At 32.7% G+C, this 22,716-nt stretch overlaps 1 protein-coding gene across 2 annotated transcripts in view; it reads right to left on the reverse strand.

The window, feature by feature from the left end:
• LOC111709684 (homeobox protein araucan) overlaps nt 1-22,716 on the reverse strand; it is a 36,677-nt gene that overhangs the window by 7,430 nt on the left and 6,531 nt on the right. Inside the window, exons 1-2 of one of the 2 annotated variants that reach the window (XM_023483549.1) lie at nt 14,688-14,924; nt 10,403-10,702 (exon numbers count right to left, since the gene is read on the reverse strand). In XM_023483549.1, coding sequence (XP_023339317.1) covers nt 10,403-10,702; nt 14,688-14,873 — 486 coding nt within the window. In that variant the 5' untranslated portion in view covers nt 14,874-14,924. Of the gene's footprint in view, nt 1-10,402; nt 10,703-14,687; nt 14,925-22,716 lie in introns of those variants that run through there. The other variant, XM_023483550.1, reaches the window with a different exon arrangement.

The raw sequence follows: 22,716 nt of genomic DNA on the forward strand, positions 1-22,716 counted from the left end.
GGGGGGTCTGAACTGGGAATCTGACTAAACCCAAAAAGCATGGAAAAGGCAAAAAACATCTCGAATTCTTCCATATTTAAGACACCCCCTGTCCCTTGGATTTCAAGGGGCCCTATCCCAGGGGCGTAACGAATCATACTCTGCTCTTTTGTTAAAAAGTGCCTAAATTGTCGCGCAACACCGGTAGGCGTGGCCAATCCTTTACAAAGAACTGCCACGCCCCTCAGTACAGAACATTATACAGTTCCCACCCGTTAACTTTACTAGGGACAACCATTCAAATATAGATCAGAATTTTTAGGGACCATGCACCGAAAGTTTCTGTTTTAGAAAACTATAGAAGAAGAGAGATAGAAGAAAAAAGGAGAGATAAAAGAAATAAAAAAGATAAACAAACATTTTAAAACCAAATTTAAAATTCAAAAACCGTGTAAACAGTATAAGATGAAGTTAGGAAATAGTTAGGAAATAGTATGAACAATGAAGGTATAACAAAAGTTAGAGAAAACCGGCAAACAATATATTAAAGAGTTAGGAAAGGGACATATACAAAGAAATTAGGAAAAAACGATTAGAACGATAAAAAAGTATTCAGGAAAGGAAGACAAAGAAGATATAAAAGGAATTAGGAAAGTAAGACATTTAAGGTACAAAAGAATTAAGAAAAGAACACAATATAATGGAATTAGGAAAAGAACATGATATAATGAAATTAGGAAAAGAACATAATATAATGGAATTAGGAAAAGAAAACAAGAAAGTTTTAAAGGGATTAGGAGAGAATAACAAGAAAGGTATAAATAAATTAGGAAAAGAAGATGATTTAAAGAAATTAGGAAATAAAGAAGATTTTAACGAATTAGGAAATGAAGACAAACAAGATTTAAAGGAGTTAGAAAAGGAAACAAAGAGGTTCCAAGGAATTAGTAAAGGAATGTTTTAAGAAGATACACAGATGACTGTGGAATGAACAAAAAAACCTAGAATTGCAAAAAGTTGAAGAATTCTGGTAAATTTGTCCATTATATATCAGATTTATCAGATATATACCAGGTTTAAATTTCCTCGAAAAAACCTTAAGTTTTCTGCTTTTTTGAAGAAAACCCCTTCTTGTCAGATTTAGGGACATTTTTCGACTAATTTCTGTTGAACACCCTGTCCAGCTGCCTGTATGTATATTGTTGAACACCCTGTCCAGCTGCCGGTATGTATATTGTTGAACACCCTGTCTACTGTCCAGCTGCCTGTATGCATATTGTTGGAGACCCTGTGAAGCTGCCTGTATGTATATTGTTGGAATGTGTTTAAGGGACATGCGTGTTGCCAAAATATTAAGTTCTTTTAGTTGGATCTTATACATAATATGTATATATATATAACAACAGAGAAATTATTTTTTTAACTTGTAAATTTACACAGTTAACTAAATACTGTTAAGGGATAATACATTGTTCAACATTGTTCAACTAAAAAAATCTCTGATAAAACAATTTTTGTTGTTGTTGTTAATATGGAAGTAGGAGATTGAGATCAAGATGTACATTGAGATTGTACAATTTTACTTTACTTTATATATAAATGTACACACCATCATACAGCTAACAGTACAGTACAGTACAGTACAGTACAGTACAGTACAGTACAGTACAGTACAGTACAGTAAAATTCAGTACAGTATAGTACAGTACCTGTTCTAAATATATTTACAAGGGTACACCGACAGGATATTGGACACCTCCTAAACCCTTTTCTAGACTAGGCGCCCTGTAATAGGATTCCAAGGGGACACCTATAAAAAGTGTTCCAGGGGGGGGGGAGCATTAAACGTTTAAACGTCTTCAAGTATAGGTGACAAGGGTTGATCTTTAGACCTTTTCAAACTCATAAAAGTTTGCAAAAAGAAAAGGAACACCATGGGAGCGCAAGAATTTAGATATGTTTAAACTGAATTTTAATCCGTACGCGGGATGTGTTGTTTTGATTTGTAACTCTTAAATTTGTTACGATGTAAAAATATTGACTATTTCATACTTGTTCGTATGATTGTGTGTGCGTCAGTTTAAAATTATTCTAAACGATTAACCAGAAATATGCATAAATAATCAATGACATTCTTGTGTTTGAGATTTTGGCCAGAAAAGGGCGGATACGGCACGCTTCTACGACACGCAAGGCGACATCTTGTGACATTCCTTCAAACTATCCATAGCCGCACATACACCCCCTGGCAACCAAACCATTTATACCAAACCAAACCTGCATACAATATGCAAATGGGTCATTACAGGAATCTACCAAATATAAAAACCAAGTATTTTTTACATTAATGTATGATTTTGTAAAAATATCGGTTTGAAAAGAAAAAAAAATTATAGTTTTTTATTTTTAAAGAGATATCGCGTGAAGACGACTTGGACCACCCTTAAACCACTTTCTATAAATTGGTGTGAGTCCTTTTTAGAGTCTGATAGCTCCGAGGGGGGATATTATCATATAAAATTGCTCAACTGAATCCTATATATACCACTGCGGACCCCATTAAACCCTTGTATTATAAAATCTTAAGAATTTTTAGAGAAATTAGCATCAGAATTAGACGGGTTAAGAACGTTTATAAGACATTAGATTTAAACGGGTATTTATTCAAAAATCTCAAATACGTTAAACTGAAAGGTCAAATATATTCATTTTCATGATTTATTCAAAAAAAAGATAAATTGACGTTTAAAATATTTTTATTATTTAGTGTAATGATGTAAACTGACTTCTCAAAAACTGATTGTTTGTTGAAGTATATTTTTATCTTTCTTTCTACCAATTAATTTCTGTTTATATTTTTATATGCATCTCTGCAATTAAACATATATCTATCTAGAAATCTATCTATCTGTCTATAAATCTATCTATCTGTCTATAAATCTATCCATCTGTCTGTTTGTCTATCTATCTGTCTATAAATCTATCCATCTGTCTGTTTGTCTATCTATCTGTCTATTTATCTACACCTTTCTATGGTCCATCTCTCAATATTTCTATTTTTGTAAAACTGCCAGTCAGAATTGACTGTAAAACCATCAGGGGCAACCAAGCCCAAGCATTATCAAAGACATCTTGACATGCGCGGCTTCCAAAACAAAGTTTGAAAAAAAATAAGATTTCCGATAAGATAGAATAGAAAATACACCAGACAAAACTTTTACCAGGGAACTACGTAAACAAGGCACAGTGCTTTAATTTACTAGACTGGACGGGGTGTATGTCCCAGATGATGCACCGTAGACCATTTAACATATTAATAATGAAATATATTAATGCAAAATACTTCAACTGCACGGGAATGCACGGTTGTACCTTTAGTTTAAATTTCAAGATTTTTTGGTTATTAAACATTTGTTTTCTTCTTTTTGTAGTGTGAACTTTTAAATATTAAAGTAAAAAAGGTTAATTTCTTAGAGATTTTGGAGTTCTTTCATGAACATTTGATACCCTCTTGTCACAAAAAAAAAATGGTTTCTTCTCCATTTTTTAAGATATTAGATTTTTCCCCAAACTATAGAAAATGGTAGAAAAGGGTGAAAATATAAGTAAGTAAACTATAGAAAATGGTAGAAAATAAGTAAACTATAGAAAATGGTAGAAAAGGGGAAACATACAAGTAAGTAAACTATAGAAAATGGTAGAAAAGGGGAAAAATATAAGTAAGTAAACTATAGAAAATGGTAGAAAAGGGGAAAAATATAAGTAAGTAAACTATAGAAAATGGTAGAAAAGGGAAAAACATAAGTAAGTAAACTATAGAAATGGTAGAAAAAGTAATAATATAAGTAAGTATATTAAGTAAGTAAGTAAGTAAGTATATATATAAGTTTTATATTTTTTTTAGAATTGGAGGGAAATATTCCCACAACCTCTACTTTTAAAGGTTTTTAAATATTTTCTCCTGAAACACTTTATTTTGTATGTTTTTGTTATATTTCATAAATAAATAATTTTTTACTTTACTTTTACTTTAATGTAAACTATAGAAAATGGTAGAAAAGGGAACAATATAAGTAAGTAAACTATAGAAAATGGTAGAAAAGGGGAAACATACAAGTAAGTAAACTATAGAAAATGGTAGAAAAGGGGAAAAATATAAGTAAGTAAACTATAGAAAATGGTAGAAAAGGGGAAAAATATAAGTAAGTAAACTATAGAAAATGGTAGAAAAGGGAAAAATATAATATTCGAAATCCGTCAAAAATAGCGTAAACGACTTTAAATATTTTCTTATTTAAAATACAAAGGCCAACAAAAGAGAATACAAAAATCAAAAAAAATCCTCGTTTAACGTGTGAAAATGGGTTCTATAGTTAGCTCACTGACTTAATATCCAGGACGGACGCCTATTTTACCGTGAAATGTCATAAACGTGGGTCGAAGAAATTAACAGAAAGGGGAAAGGGGTGGAAGGTTGAAAGGGGGGTTGTCAGACTTAATTTAGTATGATATATTTGTATGCACTAGGTAAGGCAGTTCTTCCTAACGTTTGTTTTATTCAGATTTTAAGTTTCAAATCCTTGATAATTCTCTACTCAATTAGTTGGTTTCTTTAGAAAATGTTTAAACTAGAAATAAGTTTTCCGATCATAAATTCATTTCCATACAAAAAATATGTAACTTTAATCGTTTTTACATAATTTATAAAATAATGAAACATATTCTGAAATATGTTTGATGACAATAAAAAGTAGGATAGAATGATTGACAATTAGCTATTATTAATTATATATTATAGATAAATGTAGATATATAGCAAGATATTTTAACATTTATTTACTTTTCCCAAATTTGAATTTTTAACAATATGAATAAAAAAAGATGATTGTTGAAGCAACTAAACAGAAAGATATAGATAGCTAATAGATAGAAGGATAGATAAATAGATTGATTGAAAGTTATGAGGATGGATACACCATAGTTTCAGTAGAAGTAAATATTTCCATTTACTGATAGTGCCGATTGAATGATTCATAACTCTGATTGGATAATGAGATAGATAAAAAGATAGATGGCACCGCCAAACTATTTCTATTGGTTCAGAATAGACAACAAACACATGACTGAACACTGATTGGATTGGCGCTAATGGACTCGGCATACAGGAGTGGATAGATTAATAGATGATAGAAAGCTAGAAGGAAAGAAGATAGAAGATAGATAGATAGATAGAGAGAAGGAAAGTTAGATATAATATATATATACTAGAAATTCAAGGCGCTTCGCGCCCTTCTTTCTAGCCTTAGAGGGCGCTTCGCGCCCATCTTCTAAATTAATTGTAAACATGTTCTCTTTGTGTACATCGTAAAACTAAACAAAAATAATTCGCGGATTTTTACAAAAAATTTCGCGGATTTTCAAAATTTTAAAAAATTTAATGACGATCGAATTTTGATAGAGACAAATATTTGAAATTTTGATGATTCATAAACCTTCCCTGGGCTCCCTAGATGTCCCACAAAAAATTTGGGCCCGAACGGTTCAGCCGTTTTGACGTTTATTGGATACAAACAAACAAACAGACAAACAAACAGACAGACAAACAAGCCAAATTTATATATAGATAGTGGATAAATAGAAAAATATATATATTGATGAAAAAGCAACTATCTTCTTTAAACATTTTTAGATATCTATTTTTTCACTTAGCTTGTTTGTTTGTTTGTCTGTCTCTGTTTGTTTGTGTCCAATAAACGTCAAAACGGCTGAACCCAAATTTTTGATGGGGTCTGAGAAGACCCTGGGAAGGTTTATGAATGATCAAAATTTCAAAAACTTGCCTTCAACAAAATTCCATTTGCAATAAGTTTTCAAAATCCACAAATTTTTTTCTCTAAAATTTGCGAAAATTTGTTGTTTGTTTTTGTTTTACGATGTATACAAAGAGAAACCGTTCACAATTTAAATAGAAGATGGTTGCGAAGCGCCCTTAAAGCCTAGTTTATATATAGATAAATAGATAGATATAGATTAAGAGCTAGAAAGAAAGATAGATAGATGGACAGATTGATAGAAGGATAGGGGTAAAACATGCTGTCAACTCTAATATCAAATCTACAGGGTCACAAAAATGTGGGAGCCAGGGGTGGGTGACTATACATACACTAGTATGTACAATACAGTGTACAAGATAGATTAAGAATTAAATTACATTACTTTTTTCTTCAATATTTTGTTTCTAAAACCACACTCTAACAAACAAATGTTCCTTGTTGCCCCTGATTCTCCCTGACCATTGTGTGAGCTCAGGAGCAGAGTGAACAGCTGGCCCTGTGTGTGTGCTGTATTGTGTGTATTGTGTGACCCAGTGTGTGCAGGCTACTTACCCATTGTGTGAATCAGTGGTGGGCCGGACTGATTTTATGGCTGATGCATTCAGGGTGACAGATCTCAGAATTCAATTAAAACCAGATTCAGGAGAATTCAGGAGGATTTAGGAGGATTCAGGAGAATTCAGGAGGATTCGGGAGAATTCAGGAGGATTCGGGAGAATTCATGAGAATTCAAGAGAATTCAGGAGAATCCAAGAGGAGTCAGGAGGATTTAGGAGAATTCAGGAGAATTAAGGAGAATTCAGGAGAATTCAGGAGAATTCAGGAGTTGCTAAACTCTCTAATCCCAATACACTGTTAATTTAAAGTCCTGGCTATTTATGATTTCATAGCTGAAAAGTTAAGTTTCAAGAGTCAGTACGGGATGGGGCAACCATGGCCAAATCCTTATAAATAAGTGAATATATTCTTTCCCAGTGATATATATGGTGGATAGGATGTGACAGTATATTTATATATATCTAGATATATTGAGTATATTATAATGTATAATGGTCAAACCATACTAATATTATTATACTCTCCCCTCTTTCCCTCTTTATCCCTCATTTCAGGGGGAAAAAGAAAGGGAGAGAATGGTTGAATATTTTTAAAGGAAATAAAAAGAAATTGTTGAAAAAGTTATGGAAAAGTTAAATTATTAAAATTTTCATACTATCCATCTCCCCCCCCCCATGAAAAAATTCCCTGTTTTGTTAGCCTAATCCTATCATCTATCTATTTATCCCATCAAGATATATCTATCTATCTATCTATCTATCTATCTATCTATCTATCTATTTATCTATCTATCTATCAATCTATCTATGTATCTCTTTAAGTCATCTATCTGAATCAACTATTGTAGCTTGGTGAAATTTATTTTTAAGAAGTAATCTTCTTCAAATATAATCATTCGCGGACTTAGAGGATAGATGGAAAGAAGGAAGGATAGATGGGAGGAAGGAAGGAAGGAAGGAAAAAAAGGAAGGAAGAGGAACTGGAATCGTATTGTACAGACTGATAATATTTCTTTTTTAACTCTTAACTCAAATTTCATAGTAAAATAGCTTTGTCTAAAAGAATGTGGAATTTCGTCAAAAATAAACAAATTAAAGAAATGAACGGTTAAGAATATGAGTTTAAACACTGTAACCAAATTGAAATGACTTCTCAACGTTTTTGACCTTCGAAGATAACACAGAAACTGGTTTCAGTGTTTAATATTCTCTCTTATTTATTAAATTGGAATTTTATTTTATTTTGATTAAATTTTTTTCTTCCAAATTTTATAATTGAAAAATTCCGCTGAAGTTGAGTTGTTCTGAATGCAGTTGAAGATGCACTATGGAGTTCAAGATTTGAAATCAGGAGGGAAAAGTTTCCAAACCGGTCCTGCACTCATTTTACAAGCTTTTATCTCTAATAGTTATTAGTTTCAACATTCTTTCATTGGAGACCTTGAACAATGAACATTTTTTGGACGTTAAACCTTTCGATTGTAAAAAAGGGAAGAATACTTAAAAATATAATTTTTTGTTATTTTTCTAAATAACTCCTAAATCATATTATTTTGGGACTCAAGAAAGACAACAGTTCAAGAAAAAGGGTTGCTCACAAAATATTTGACTTCAGAGATGAGTGACTTTGCAACATATAAATATATATATAACCTCTCCCCCTTTGTCTATAATACAAATTATTAAATGAGTTTTTAAGACAGAATTGATCAGTAGATTGTTTAGTTAACATAGTTTCTTTTCAGCCTTTGTGAGTAATCCTGTATTTGCACTTGAGATTTGCAAAATCCTGTATTTGCACTTGAGATTTGCAAAATCCTGTATTTGCACTTGAGATTTGCAAAATCCTGTATTTGCACTTGAGATTTGAAAAATCCTATATTTGCACTTGAGATTTGAAAAATCCTGTATTTGCACTTGAGATTTGCAAAATCCTGTATTTGCACTTGAGATTTGCAAAATCCTGCATTTGCACTCGAGATTTGCAAAATCCTCTATTTGCACTTGAGATTTGCAAAATCCTCTATTTGCACTTGAGATTTGCAAAATCCTATATTAGCACTTGAGATTCGCAAACTCCTGTATTTGCACTTGAGATTTGCAAAAAAGTTCCATTATCATGTGCGTCCCAACGATACGATGAAAAAGACGGAAAAAGTTTATTTTACGAGAAAATGGATTGATTGATTGATTGATGAAAGGCAGAAGGACAGAGATTTTATCGGTCTCTTTTAGGAATGTTTCTATAATTAACATTTTATTGTTATATTGTGCCGTGGATGGCATTACTTGACTTCAGCTAAAGAACTTGATGAGGTATATATAGGCTCCAGGCAACTCATTTATTAGTCCTTTCATTAATTGAATGATTGATTGATATTGCAATTTTGCTTAACTTGCGATTCGTATTTGCAAATATTTTTAATTCATAATTTCGAATTTATTTCTGAATTGTCTTTTCCAAGAATATAATAAAATGACTTTAACATTTTAAAGGGACTTAAAGGGAGTGTAAACGTGATTTCAATTGACCTTCCATGCAAAGATGGCAATGTCTGATTTGCAACTGTACCATTGAAACCTTAATATTGTCAAAAAATCGGTAGATACCGCCGTTTTTCTGACTTGAAAAGTGTATTTTTCTTTGAGGTTCTCCATTGCTTTTCATAAACAAGAATTGCGCAATCACTCTCGTAGAGAAACTGCAATTGAAAATAAAAAGTTTAAAGAAACAAAAACATTGATATCTAATTCATACTTGATCAGACAAAGTTTCAAGGGTACCTTTGTAAATCAGGCAGACGCTGAACCTTCGAGTGTGCGAGGTGGGGAAGACTTCACTGCCGCACTTAATCAAAAGCATGATTAAGGGGGGATGACATTTGTAGATCGAGATTGAATCCTAGCCACAGCGCTCGGCCCAGAAAGTGTCATAACTTAACCTAACCCGTGGCCGCAGCGCTCGGCCCCCTAGCCTGTCCTAGCCGCAGCGCTCGGCCCAAAAAGTGTCTTAACCTAACCTAACCCTAAATAAGTACTAATTTAATTGAAAATTCTTGAAAGAGTGGTCATGTACAAAAGTAAAATCTGCAGTGAAGTCTTCCCCACCTCCACACTCCAAGATTGGAGTTCAGCGTCTTCCTGTAAATCAGGCATCGCTATCTTTGCATGAAGGGTCGCTTGAAATTACGCTTACAGTCCCTTTATCGTGTCATTTTGAGGGTGTGGGATGTAATGAAAAAGACACCCCCCCCATTATCAAACTCAATGGTATGCCCCTGACTCTAAGTTCCTATTTCTAAAGGTTTGAAGTTAAACCCATGTTATAAAATCAGGCACTGCTTGGATACCCCTTCGGCCTACAGTTGTATAAAACATGGGATATAATACACCAGGCTTAACTGCCTGAATCAAGTTCAGTTGCTTTCATATGTGACGTGTATTGAGAACCTGTTCCTATATTATGCTGGATATATCAGACTAGCTCATGTATTGAGGGATGAGGTGTGTAAGATGTGATATATGAACGGTCCTGGTTCTAAGAGCTCAAGGTATATGTGGGGTCCAGATAATATCTTAATTCTATTAAACCTAGAAATCTTCTATATGTATATATATTTTATATAGATCATCCTTATGATTCATCAATGGGTGCAATATATATATGTTATGCATGGATACCTTGCTAGATATCTAGATATCTAGATACCTAGATACCGAGATATCTTGATACCTAGATACCTAGATACAGATACCTAGATACCTAGATACCTAGATACCTAGATACCTAGATACCAAGAAACCTAGATACCTAGATACCTACAGTATATACCAAAAGGTCTGTTGGTCTAGTAAATGTTTTCCTTAACTACTACGTAAAGGAACTTTAGATTGAAATAACAGTGATACTACCAAACTCAAATAGGAGAGTGGTCTGATATATCCGATACCCGTTTTAAAATTATTTAATATTCTCCTGACTCTTTAAGACGTAAAACTTTGATAATGTCCATAATGTTTATTGCTACTTACCAAGGATCCATAGAAAGCTGATGAGCTATCCATAGCTAGAGAAGGATATGGATTCTGCTCTGAGGGAGGATAGCTAGTTCCATACATACCACCTCCGAGCCCCATCCCACCTCCCAACCGAGGGTAGGATAGCGCCGCTAGGGAGCTGTCCAGCAACTGTCCAGACATATCGTTCATTCCCACCCTGGGGTTAGAGGAGAGGGGGGAGGAGGTGGTGCCCCCCTCAACCCCACAGGAGGGGGACAGGTTGGAACCTGACCCAGTTGACCCAGGGGAGGTTGTTGGCACGCCGGTCACCACCTAGAAATAAAAAAATAATATTTTATCTATGTAAAGAAATTTTTGAAAATAAAATGGCGAAAGAAATCGGTCAAACAAATTCTAAATTGTTCCCGTTAGCTATTTATATTAATTTAATTCAATGAATCAAAACGAAGATACGAAATTGAAATAGGAACTCAATAATCACTTCCAGAAGAAGGGGCACTAAGCGTCTGGAATTTCTAGAATTTTCCCGTCCAAGCAATATTTAGAATTATACCGATCATCAAGATAAAAATGTATAAAACGTCAATTCCCCCCGCAGCCCCAGTATATTGGACAAATTTAGGGGAAATGTTGGGAAAAACGACCAATAAATGTTTTCTGTGGAATCTTTACTGCAATTAGTCTAAACATTTTAGTTTCTATAGTTTTCACATCGGTTTTGTATTTTTCTTGTTTTTAACTGGATTTTTTGTTGGTATTATTTTTCTATGCATCACAGTGATCCGAAGGTGACAAACTCTAGCGCAAAAATTTATGAGAATTTTGCCAATTACTTCTTAAAAACTAAAGCTTAAAACCAGTGCTATATTTGTCTATGGTTAAAAAAAGTCATTGCAACACTTCAAAGTCAATCCAGTTGATATTCTAGAAACCATCATATATTTTTCCATTTTTTGTTATTGTTTTAATAAACCAAAAAGTGTTTTGCAAGCGAAACTTGTAATGACGACGGAAATAAATTTATTGTAGACTTGATTATAAATTAAATCATGTTTTTTAATGAATCATAATGAAATAATTAAATTGCATATTACACAGTAAATTTATCTTTCCAAACCAATCTATTATTAAACTAAAATATAAATACGAATTAATTCAAACAAATGAAAGAGACAATACGAATTAATGATTTTGAATAAAAAATAAATGAATGACAAACTACATCTCTGGTTGTATAAAATGGTCGGACTCCTAAACCATAAATAGGTGCTTAAAAGGGACATAAAATAATAACGGTTAATGGGGGGGATAGATAAAGATTGACAGACTATGATAAATATAGACACACTAGATAAAGATAGACAGACTAGATAAAGATACACACACTAGATAAAGATAGACAGACTATGATAAAGATAGACAGACTATGATAAAGATAGACAGACTAGGATAAAGAATGACAGACACGATGAAGGTAGACAGACTTACGTTTATAAACACAGACAAACACTGACATAAAGATAGGAAAGGAAAAGCTTTCATTAACCCCCCCACCCCATTTATTTTTGTTCCTAATTCCTGAACAATCTTTTAATTGTTCCTAAATTCCTGTTATAATCCGTTAATTTTGTTCCTTAAAGTTAAAAATCTAGTTTTTTAGTCTTTAGTCATTAATTTTGACTAAAAGTCTTTTAAGTCAAAAAGAAATTTCGCCTGCGGCACGATTTTTTGTTCCTAATTATTGATTTTTTTGTTCCTAAAAAAATCTTGTCCCCCCTCACTTAAATCCTGTATCCGCCCCTGAATAGGATTAATAGAGAAAATCTCGAAAATAAAAATCATTTTAAAGGATGAACAGAAATTGAATACTGCTCTCTGAAGTTTAGGGTTTAAATGTAATCTGTTCACAGCTTAATATGAATATAATTGGGACAGAGAGAAAGATTAAGACAGGATAGAAAATGAATGATAAAGGACGAAGAATAAGTGAAAAGGACGGATTAAGAGTTATGAAGGACTGAGAATTATAGTGATAGGACCAAGGACGAGTAAGGTAAGACAGATTTGATTCTAGACGAAGAACAAAAAGAATGGACTGAAAAAGAGTTATAAAGAAAGAAGAAGGGTAAGATGGGACAAAGAAAGAGTGATATCGAACAAAGAATGGTTAAGATGGGACGGAGAAAGAGTCCTATAGAACAAAGAATGGATAAGATGAGACGGAGAAAGAGTCATATAGAACGAAGAATGGGTAAGATGAGACGGAGAAAGAGTCCTATAGAACAAAGAATGGATAAGATGAGACGGAGAAAGAGTCATATAGAACGAAGAATGGGTAAGATGAGACGGAGAAAGAGTCATATAGAACGAAGAATGGGTAAGATGAGACGGAGAAAGAGTGATATAGAATGAAGAACGGAGAAAGTGTTATGCTGGAGAGGTAATAAAAAAGTGAAGAAATTATGAGAGGGGGGAAAAGTTGGATTTCATTTTGAAAGGGAGTAAAAAGGACAAGCGTGTAGATAATAGTGAGAAAAGAAAGAGAGAAATTGGAAAGCTGTGTGAAATGAAAGGAAGGGAGAGTGGTGGTGATATATTGAAACAATATTATTTTCTTTGTAACTCTAGAAAAACTGTAGAACTGGGAAACTAATCCCCTGATGAAAATTACGGCCTGCCAGGGGCGTTCAAGTGTATCCCTAGGGACGGATGGTGGGGGAGGGGGGGGGGGGCAGGAAACATATTTAACCCCAGACAGAATATGTTTCTTACAAGCATTCAAATCTAGTTTTAGACCCTTTTTAAAAGACAGTTTTTAACCCCTTTTACAACACTTTATGAGAAATTCTAGCCTGTGTTTCAAGTATATTTATACACTGAAGGTTTCCCACACTTGTTTCTGTTATATGATCCCTTTCTCAACAAATTTGGGCTCTTTTGGGGGCTTTTAAACTTTGCAAATGGAGTCTTTTCAATTTTCTCTTTTTAAACCTATATAAGAGAAGTAATCTGATATGTGATTTTAAATGGTTTATCATCGCTAAAAATATTTTTCTTTGCAGAAGACTTGATCTAATATGAAAATGTATATCTTTATTTTAAAAAAGTATGGTGCCCAAGAAGTCTCATTTCATGGAATGTTTTCAGTTGTCGAGAACCACAGTTGTTGGACAAAAAGATTAAAATTGTTCTGTAATATACAGTCGTCTCGTAAGTCTCATTCTATAAGGGTCACCCTGTATGTACTTTAGAATTCCAGGGTGCAGAGGCAAAAAGATTAGTTTCCACGACTCTAAACTATTTATTTGATTGATTGATATTTCTAGAATGATTTAGACAATTTCTAACATTTTGTGGTTTTGTTCCGAACAGTTCTAATGTTAAACAAGGAAGATCATTATTATTGAGAAGGGTGTCCAAAATAAATAAAAATTAACAAATTTAGTTTTTATTATCGTCTGGTGCTTCGGGAAATAATACTTCTCATTAAACTCGTAATTTTTAGACAACCTATCCGGGGGGGGGGGGGCTAATTCTTCATAATTTGGTACTCAGTGTTTCTCTCAATGTACATTATTTCAAGACTAATGATACTAGCACGACTAATGATTTATAAATAGGAATCTGTAAAATGTATTACACTGATAAAAATGGAACTGAAATGGCAATGTTTTCTTAAAGGGACACTGAACATAATTTTAAATGACCCCTCATTAACTAATTCACAACAGTCCCTTTTATCTCTGATAAAGCAATCTTTGAAATTCTCTCTAAAAATTGAGTATGATATGAATTGATAGCTGAAGCATAATTATAGTGATAAAGCGGACTATCAAGGCACATATACAACATTTTTTTTTACATTTTTAAAACTTGAAATTATAAATTATAAAATTTTCATGATGAAAGATAAATTATTCTCAAAGTGAAGCCATCTTAAGCAAAAAATTTAAAATCAATCAAGTAAAATATTATGTAATTATTATAAATCAAATGATGCGTTTATTTAGAGTAGTTAAATGTGTAAGTTAAGAGGGACAAACTTAGAGTATGTATATTAAATCTGTTAGCAAGAGATAATATTCAAATATTTTTACAGTGAGCCCCATAATCTGTGATATTGTTTTAAACAGTCATAAACATAAAACGCAGCAGATGTGCAGTGTACACAGACCTATTTCACTTGATTCTGTTAATTTTCAATTCACTGTTATAACTATATATTAACACCGAATGCACATTAGATCGCTTAATGTCGTCTCCATATTTCATGTTTTATGGATCTTACTGTACTTACACTTAATACTGTTTTATGAATACTCCTGCAGGGTGTATAGAGGGTGGAGGGTGTGGGGAGCCAAAAAGATTTATGTGAAAATGAAACGAGGGTGGGGGGTTCGAGATAGGTGTGGAGAGAGAAGGAGGAAGAACATTTAAAGGAAAAAGTTATCTTATCTCTGGAATTCCAAGGTTTGAATGTCATGTTAAATACTGCAAAAATTTCCTAGAATTGAAGAATATATCTCATTTCAAACAAATTTGTTTTGAATTGAATTACTGAAAAAAATATGTAATAGTTTTGATGTGGTTCTAATCACCCTTCCCCCTCCCATTAAGGTAACTCCCCATGCTATCTGTATTCCCCGCCCCTGGCGTGACAAATTGCATAAAATTGCAGAACTGTAGAATAAGGAACAGGTTGGATTATATTGCAATATCAGACTAAACTACAATTTTTCGCCCCATTTGAAATTGAATCAATTCAGGGCTGAATAAAACATCCTTTTTTAAAATAAAATTAATTTGCCTAATTTTATTAAAAAACTAGTAATATTTAAATCTAACAGAAACATATAAATTGCGGATTTTTCAATTTTCCTAAATAATGATTTAGAGATTAAATGTCAGCGCCCATGCCATTGTAGTGTCCAGGCGCGGGTGTACAGAATGTCCCGTTCAATTCTTTTCTTTATGAAATATTTTGAAATATGGCGGAGCAATAGGACAGGAATTTAATATCATTTCTCCGTTATTTAATAAAACAGAATTCGGGTCAAACATACAGGGCTCTCAAAGAAAATCTGCAATTTAAGTAACTATAGTAAAAAGAACCGAGAGACCATTAGAATATGATGGACAGTTTAATTAAGGCATTATGTCAGTTACAAGTAAATATTTAAATTTCAAGTTCCACCCTTTGGGTTGAACTAACCGAGAGTGAGCTTGTTTAATTATAAATTAAATAACATTGCCTTAACAGGTGATGAACATTATTAAACTTGTAAAGTTAAACAAAAAAATCATTTTTCATCAAATATAGTAGTCGATGGTCGACTGAAATAAAGCCTCCGTATAGGACCATAGGTCAGATTTTTGTCACCATGTCTAGGTTTATGTCGTCCCGACTAGATTTTGCCATCGTAATTAGATAGGTGTCGTCATGACTAGATTTTTGTCGTCATAACTAGAATTGCACTGTCCCAAATAGAATTGTATTGTCCCAATTTTATTGTCCCAACTAGAATTGTATTGTCCCAACTAGAATTGTATTGTCCCAACTAGAATTGTATTGTCCCAACTAGAATTGTATTGTCCCAACTAAAATTGTATTGTCCCAACCTCATTATTTATAAAGCTCTCTGTCTATTTCTGATAATATTAAAGTTCTAACTTGACTTTATCTGATAAGTTTTAATAACGTTAATGTTTAGTTTTAATCCAAATAAAATGGAAATTTATCTCTCTTGGCTGTGTAACGCCTATAAATTAGGGCGTGTCCCTGGCATTTAATCGGCAAGGCGGGACATTACATGGGTATGAACAAATCTATTTTTAAACTTCATTTTTATGCACGATCAATTGTTCTTATCTGGGCCGAGTAATACTACGCCAAAAGATTAAATCAGATATAAAAATAAAGTTATATTCATTTGTTATAAACAGGTCCAAAAAAGCACACAGAAGGCAAATAGTTCCGTTGTTTTCTTTACTTTTATTTATAATTCATCGGCTGTTGTATTAAAAAATACTTTGTTAAAGGAGTTTTCGCGAAAAATGAAGTGATGGGGTAAAGGTTTACGGCGAAAGATAATCGCTTTTGATTGCTACTTATCTTACTTCTATCTGTTGCGTCTATAAGGAGAAAATTGTAAAAACGACTTATACTGAAGAACGTAGCGTCCATACAAGTTCAGAAAGTTGCAATATACGACTGGGATCGTAAAAAAAATCAATTTTATCAACTATATAAAAATGCGTCGAAAAATAATCGATGACTATAGCTTGTAATATCTGAATGATTTGTTTGAGATTAAATTGATTTTTTTTACGATTCTAGTCTTATATTCGTTCTTCAGTATTAGTCGTTTTTAACAATTTTCTCCGCATAGACGCAACAGGTAGAGGTAAGATTAGTAGCGATCAAAAGCGATTATTTTTCGCCGTAAGTCTATGCCCCTCTATTTTTTCTCGAACACTCCCTGTAAGTCGTCGGAAGACTTAGATTTAGATTCAAATGCATTGTAGAGTGTAGACTGTAGACGTATTTTCAAGTGACCCTCTATTTATATGCAGAATGGTATGTTTAAACGGCAGAATGGTATGTTTAAACGGCAGAATGGTATGTTTAAACATGGTATGTTTAAACGTTAAACGACAGAATGGTATGTTTAAACGGCAGAATGGTATGCTTAAACGGCAGAATGGTATGTTTAAACGACAGAATGGTATGTTTAAACGACAGAATGGTATGTTTAAACGGCAGAATGGTATGGTTAAACGGCAGAATGGTATGTTTAAACAGCATGAATGGTATGTTTAAATGGCAGAATGGTATGTTTAAACGGCAGAATGGTATGTTTAAACAGCATGAATGGTATGTTTAAACGGTAGAATGGCATGTTTAAACGGCAGAATGGTATGTTTAAACAGCATGAATGGTATGTTTAAACAGCATGAATGGCATGTTTAAACGGCAGAATGGTATGATTAAACGGCAGAATGGCATGTTTAAACGCTTTGCCTGATCAAGTATGAATTAGATATCAAAGTTTTTGTTTCTGAGAACTTATCATTTTAACTGTGGGTTCATTACAAAGCGACTTGCGCGCTCATATCTTGCTTTAGAAATAATAGTAAAATTATCAGAATTGAATACTCCTCAATCTTGAATATTTGGATTTTGAGGTTTTGGTATTCTAGCTTTTCAAGCCAGAAAACTTAGTTCTTTCATATTATTGACTACAGTTCAAAGGTACCATTGTAAATCGGACATGCCACTCTCTGTTCTTATCTGTCCCTATACGACTGTTTAGACATTCCAATCAGCATACAATTATCTATAATATATTATCTATTCTGCAGAACTAATTTACTTCCTATCTGTGTTATCTATGCTCAAGTCAATTAGCAGCTTAATACCACAGCTGGGGGGAAACAAGGGAAGCGGGAATATATTTTTTTTAATTTTATAACAGTTAGTAGGATGTATTGTCAATTTAATAACAGTTACTAGGATGTATTGTGAATTTAATAACAGTTACTAGGATGTATTGTGATTTTTGTTTAAAGAACCCTCAAGATTATAAATTGAAGTTGGAAAGAACGAAACAGAAATTTGATGAGTGCAACCTGAGGGTTCACACCTTTTATATTTATAACTTAGATTATTTGATCAGAATTCATTGTTTGAAATATCTAAGGTCTACAACATTAGGTTGCAAAGATATAGGTGCTAGAAAATTCGAGTTTGTTGCAAAGTCTTAATTTTGCAACTTTTTTGTAGAATAAGTTGTTTTTTAAAAGATGTTGCATATTACGCACATCTTGAAGTTATGCATATTGCAAAACTTCAAATTAAGGAAGTATGTTTTCTGACCACCATCTATGATGAACTACAACTATCTTATATTTTAAAATTTTAATGAAATATGTAATATTTTGAAAAATTAAATGTACTTTTTGCACAACACCAATTTTGACGTTGCTCTAAGTGTATATTTAGATTTGAAAGTGAGAAAATGTGGCAAACTAAACAAACATCACGTCTGATCATTAATAACATTGTATCCATGTGTATAGTTGTGTGCAAACGACATTTCACTCCACACTTAAAAATGTTGTGCATCTTTTCGAATACTAGAGTTGTCCTTCCCTCCAGGAGAAAATATTTGGAAAAATTTCTGTTGACAAATTTATATAGGACCGAGCGTAACAATGTAAGTATGGACTGCGAAATCTGTTTCAAATGTCAGGAAGGAACATTCCAGAACACATTCAGACAGTGCAGAGAACTTTTTAAGAAATGAAAAATTTGGAAATTTTGACTTAAATTATTAAAATAATTGTTAGTGTTTAGTACAATCATTTTTAAAATTTTAACATTGAGCTATGTTGGTTGTGCAGTTCAAACAATAGTTTCACAGCTATGGTTTCGTTTGATGGATAGCGTCCATCTTGAATGCGTAGAACTTATGATGAATGCCCCGTAACTTGAATGCGCAGTGCAGCTGATGAATGCCCCGTATCAATCTGATGACTCGACCAATAAGTTAAAGTAGCTTCCCGCTGGTATCCCACCACCTCGTGGGGTAGTAGACCAGGGATAATAAAGATTAAATTGAGATAATAGAAAGGATAAAATACCTGGATACCCTGCTACATCATGGAGGAGGTGCAGGGTTACCCATAAAATATGAGACTTCAGAGACGACTGTGCAGTGCACAGAAAAAAAGCCAATCATTATCTTTAAATTAATTGATGTTCCCATGGGATTAATTTTTTCGAAATAATTTTGAAACTAAAAAAGACTTTAATTTAACTCTGGCAGAAACATACATTAGCCCTGTAGATTTTGATATTTGAAGAGTTTAAGGTCGCCATTAGAAGTATCATCAATTGAGGGTGATCCTGTTTAAAGGAAATATAGATTTTGTAATTTTCCCTTTTTCTGTCTCTTTTGAAATTGAATTAGTTTATTTAAATTTATCTAAATTTAAAATTTAAAATATGAACAGTACATAAATGGTGTTTATAGGGTAAAATAAACCAAGATTAACTGCTAGTAAGACATGTCCTTAATCCGCATAATCATAAAAATATACAAATTTGATATAATAAAATTTAATTTGTCATATTTGACTCAATGTACTAAAACAAACAATATTTAACAATGAATATTGTTACGAAATACAAACTTTGAAATTTTAACTATCAAAATTAAAGTAATAAAAATGCTTAATCTTGTAGTTAAGATCGATAGATAGAGGGGTAAGATAACCTACACTGTATAATTATCGATTGAACCTACCCTGGCTCCTATTGGTCCATTCATAACACTTTAATGTTATATCAAATTTTACTGCTTTCATCAACATCCAATCAAATTTATAAAAGGGTGGAAGGGAAGGAGGAAGGGGGGGTAGGTTCAAATAAAAAGATAATAGGAAGCTATGAACATGAGAGAGCCGGGGGGAGGNGAACAGAATAGAACAGAATAGAACAGAATAGAACAGAATAGAACAGAATAGAACAGAATGGAACAGGATAGAACAGAATAGAACAGAATAATACAGAACAGAATAGAACAGAAAACAACAGAACAGAATAGAACAGAATAGAACAGAATAAAACAGAATAGAACAGAATAGAACAGAATAAAACAGAATAAAACAGAATAGAACAGAATAGAACAGAAAATAACTGAATGGAACAGAATAGAACAGAATAGAACAGAACAGAACAGAATAGAACAGAATAGAACAGAACAGAACTGAATACAACAGAATAGAACAAAATAGAACAAAATAGAACAGAATAGAACAAAACAGAATAGACCAGAACAGAACAGAACAGAACAGGACAGAATAGAACAGAATACAACAGAATACAACAGAATACAACAGAATACAACAGAATAGAACAGAGAACAACAAAACAGAGAACAGAATAAAAGAATTGAACATAATTAAAAAATGAACAGAATAAAAGAATTGAAAAGAATAAAAGAATTAAACAGCATAAAAAAATTAAACAATTTAAAAGAATTGTACAGAATAAAAGAATTAAACAGCCTAAAAGAATTTAACAAATTAAAGGAATTGAACAGAATAAAAGAATTAAACAGCATAAAAAAATTAAACAATTTAAAAGAATTGTACAGAATAAAAGAATTTAACAGCATAAAAGAATTTAGCAATTTAAAAGAATTGAACAGCATAAAAGAATTAAACAGCATAAAAGAATTTAACAAATTAAAAGAATTAAACAGCATAAAAGAATGTAACAATTTAAAATAATTGAATAGGATGGAACAGAACTTTAAAGGTCATTACAGAACAATGAGTGAATAAAAATCTGAAACGCAGAATTAGTATTTGACTGATCATATTTGAATGATGATTTGATATTTCTAGTAACGGAAGCTACGTGTGATATGTAAACAAGATTAAATAGCATTATTCATACTTCCGATTCATCCATTCATCTATTTATCAGTTATACTAATAAATCAAGGATTACTGTATTTATTTATACAATTTCCTTCATCGATAAATCATTGAAATGTATTATTATTACAATATAGGTAAATGTATTTATTTCAAAGAAAAATCATAAGTTTTTTAAAGGATTATTATGAAAAAACATTTGCTTTATTTCTATTTTTATTTTTTATTTTCAAAACATTAAAAAAGATATTAGTGTTTAAAATTATAATAACATTAATATTATTTATTGCCTGTATAAACATAAACATATGTATCTCAAGTTGTCAAGTAATTTATCTAATTATATTTCATATTTCATATTTCATATTTCATATTTCATATTTCATATTTCATATTNCCTATTTCCTGCATTCCCCCCCCTCACAACCTTCTCCAAAAGTTGTTAAAGTTGAATTTTAAGAGAAATTTCAAGAATGTCCAGCCTATATTACTGAAAAAGATGCAAGCTTGAAAGAAATATGAAATATTAGAAAAGCTTGAGTCTACGTAAGAAATATTAATATTAATAATCAGAACGCACAATATCAACGATGCGCAGATTAGACGCTAGATGGGTGTAGAACAAACTGTAGGTTTAAAAATGGAGCTAGAACAAATGGGAGGTATGCAAGTCCTTGTATAAATTGGACGTTTCAGAATGGATTAAGACTCAGAGGTCCAAGAATGGAGGCAAAGGGTTTTGGAATAAATTGGAGGTCCAAAGATGGAGGTAGAGGTTTCCGGAATAAATTGGAGTTCCGAACGTGGAGAAAGAGGGTTCTGAAATATATTGGAGGTCCAAGGATGGAGTTAGAGGATTCTGGAATATAATGGAGGTCCAAGAATGAAGGTGGCGGGTTCTAAAATATATTGGAGGTCCAAGGATGGAGGTAGAGGATTCTGGAATATATTGGAGGTCCAAGAATGAAGGTGGCGGGTTCTAAAATATATTGGAGGCCCAAGGATGGAGGTTGAGGATTCTGGAATATATTGGAGGTCCAAGAATGAAGGTGGTGGGTTCTAAAATATATTGGAGGTCCAAGGATGGAGGTAGAGGATTCTGGAATATATTGGAGGTCCAAGGATGGAGGTAGAGGGTTCTGGAATATATTGGAGGTCCAAGGATGAAGGTAGAGGGTTCCGGAATATGTTGGAGGTTCAAGGATGTAGGTAGAGGATTCTAAAATATATTGGAGGTCCAAGGATGGAGGTAGAGGGTTCTGGAATAAATTGGAGGTTTGCCCAATATTAAATGTATCCATGGGAACGAAGTATAGAATACCTTGAACAGCAGGAAGAATATGCTAATACAATATCATTCAAAACTAAACCTACACACTCACATATCACGTCACTTAGTAATTTAAACGCCGGACCCCCACCGCCTTCATCAGATTCTTTCAAGATATTCTTCTATCCGCCGCTTAATTGATATTTGCCTTTGCGTATCTATCTGCCCTGGTACTATTTGGAATTGGACTCCAGTTTATCAACGTTTAATATTTTAGTTTTGTCCGCCGTGGCCTTATCTGCACCTGCCCTTGTGTGTTTTATCCGCCTCAGCTTTGTTAATATCAGGCTGAGATTTTTTCCGCCATTTAATCTGTCCTTATGGTATCTATTCGCCTCGGCTTAATACTTTATCTGCCTTTAATCTTATTCTCGTCTTAGAACATTTTGTTAGAAGAAGGAAACATTTTTCTAATTTTTGTTTTATTAAAAAGTTTTCAGGATTTGATAAATGTTCTAGATGTAGAAGATGGAAAAAGATTAAGAAGTTGTGAGTATCTTAAATCTCTAAACCTGAAGTTTAGTATACATCTGTTCATTCATTCATCCCC

Source organism: Eurytemora carolleeae, unplaced genomic scaffold (genome assembly GCF_000591075.1).
Source record: "Eurytemora carolleeae unplaced genomic scaffold, Eaff_2.0 scaffold662, whole genome shotgun sequence".
NCBI lineage: Eukaryota > Metazoa > Arthropoda > Copepoda > Calanoida > Temoridae > Eurytemora > Eurytemora carolleeae.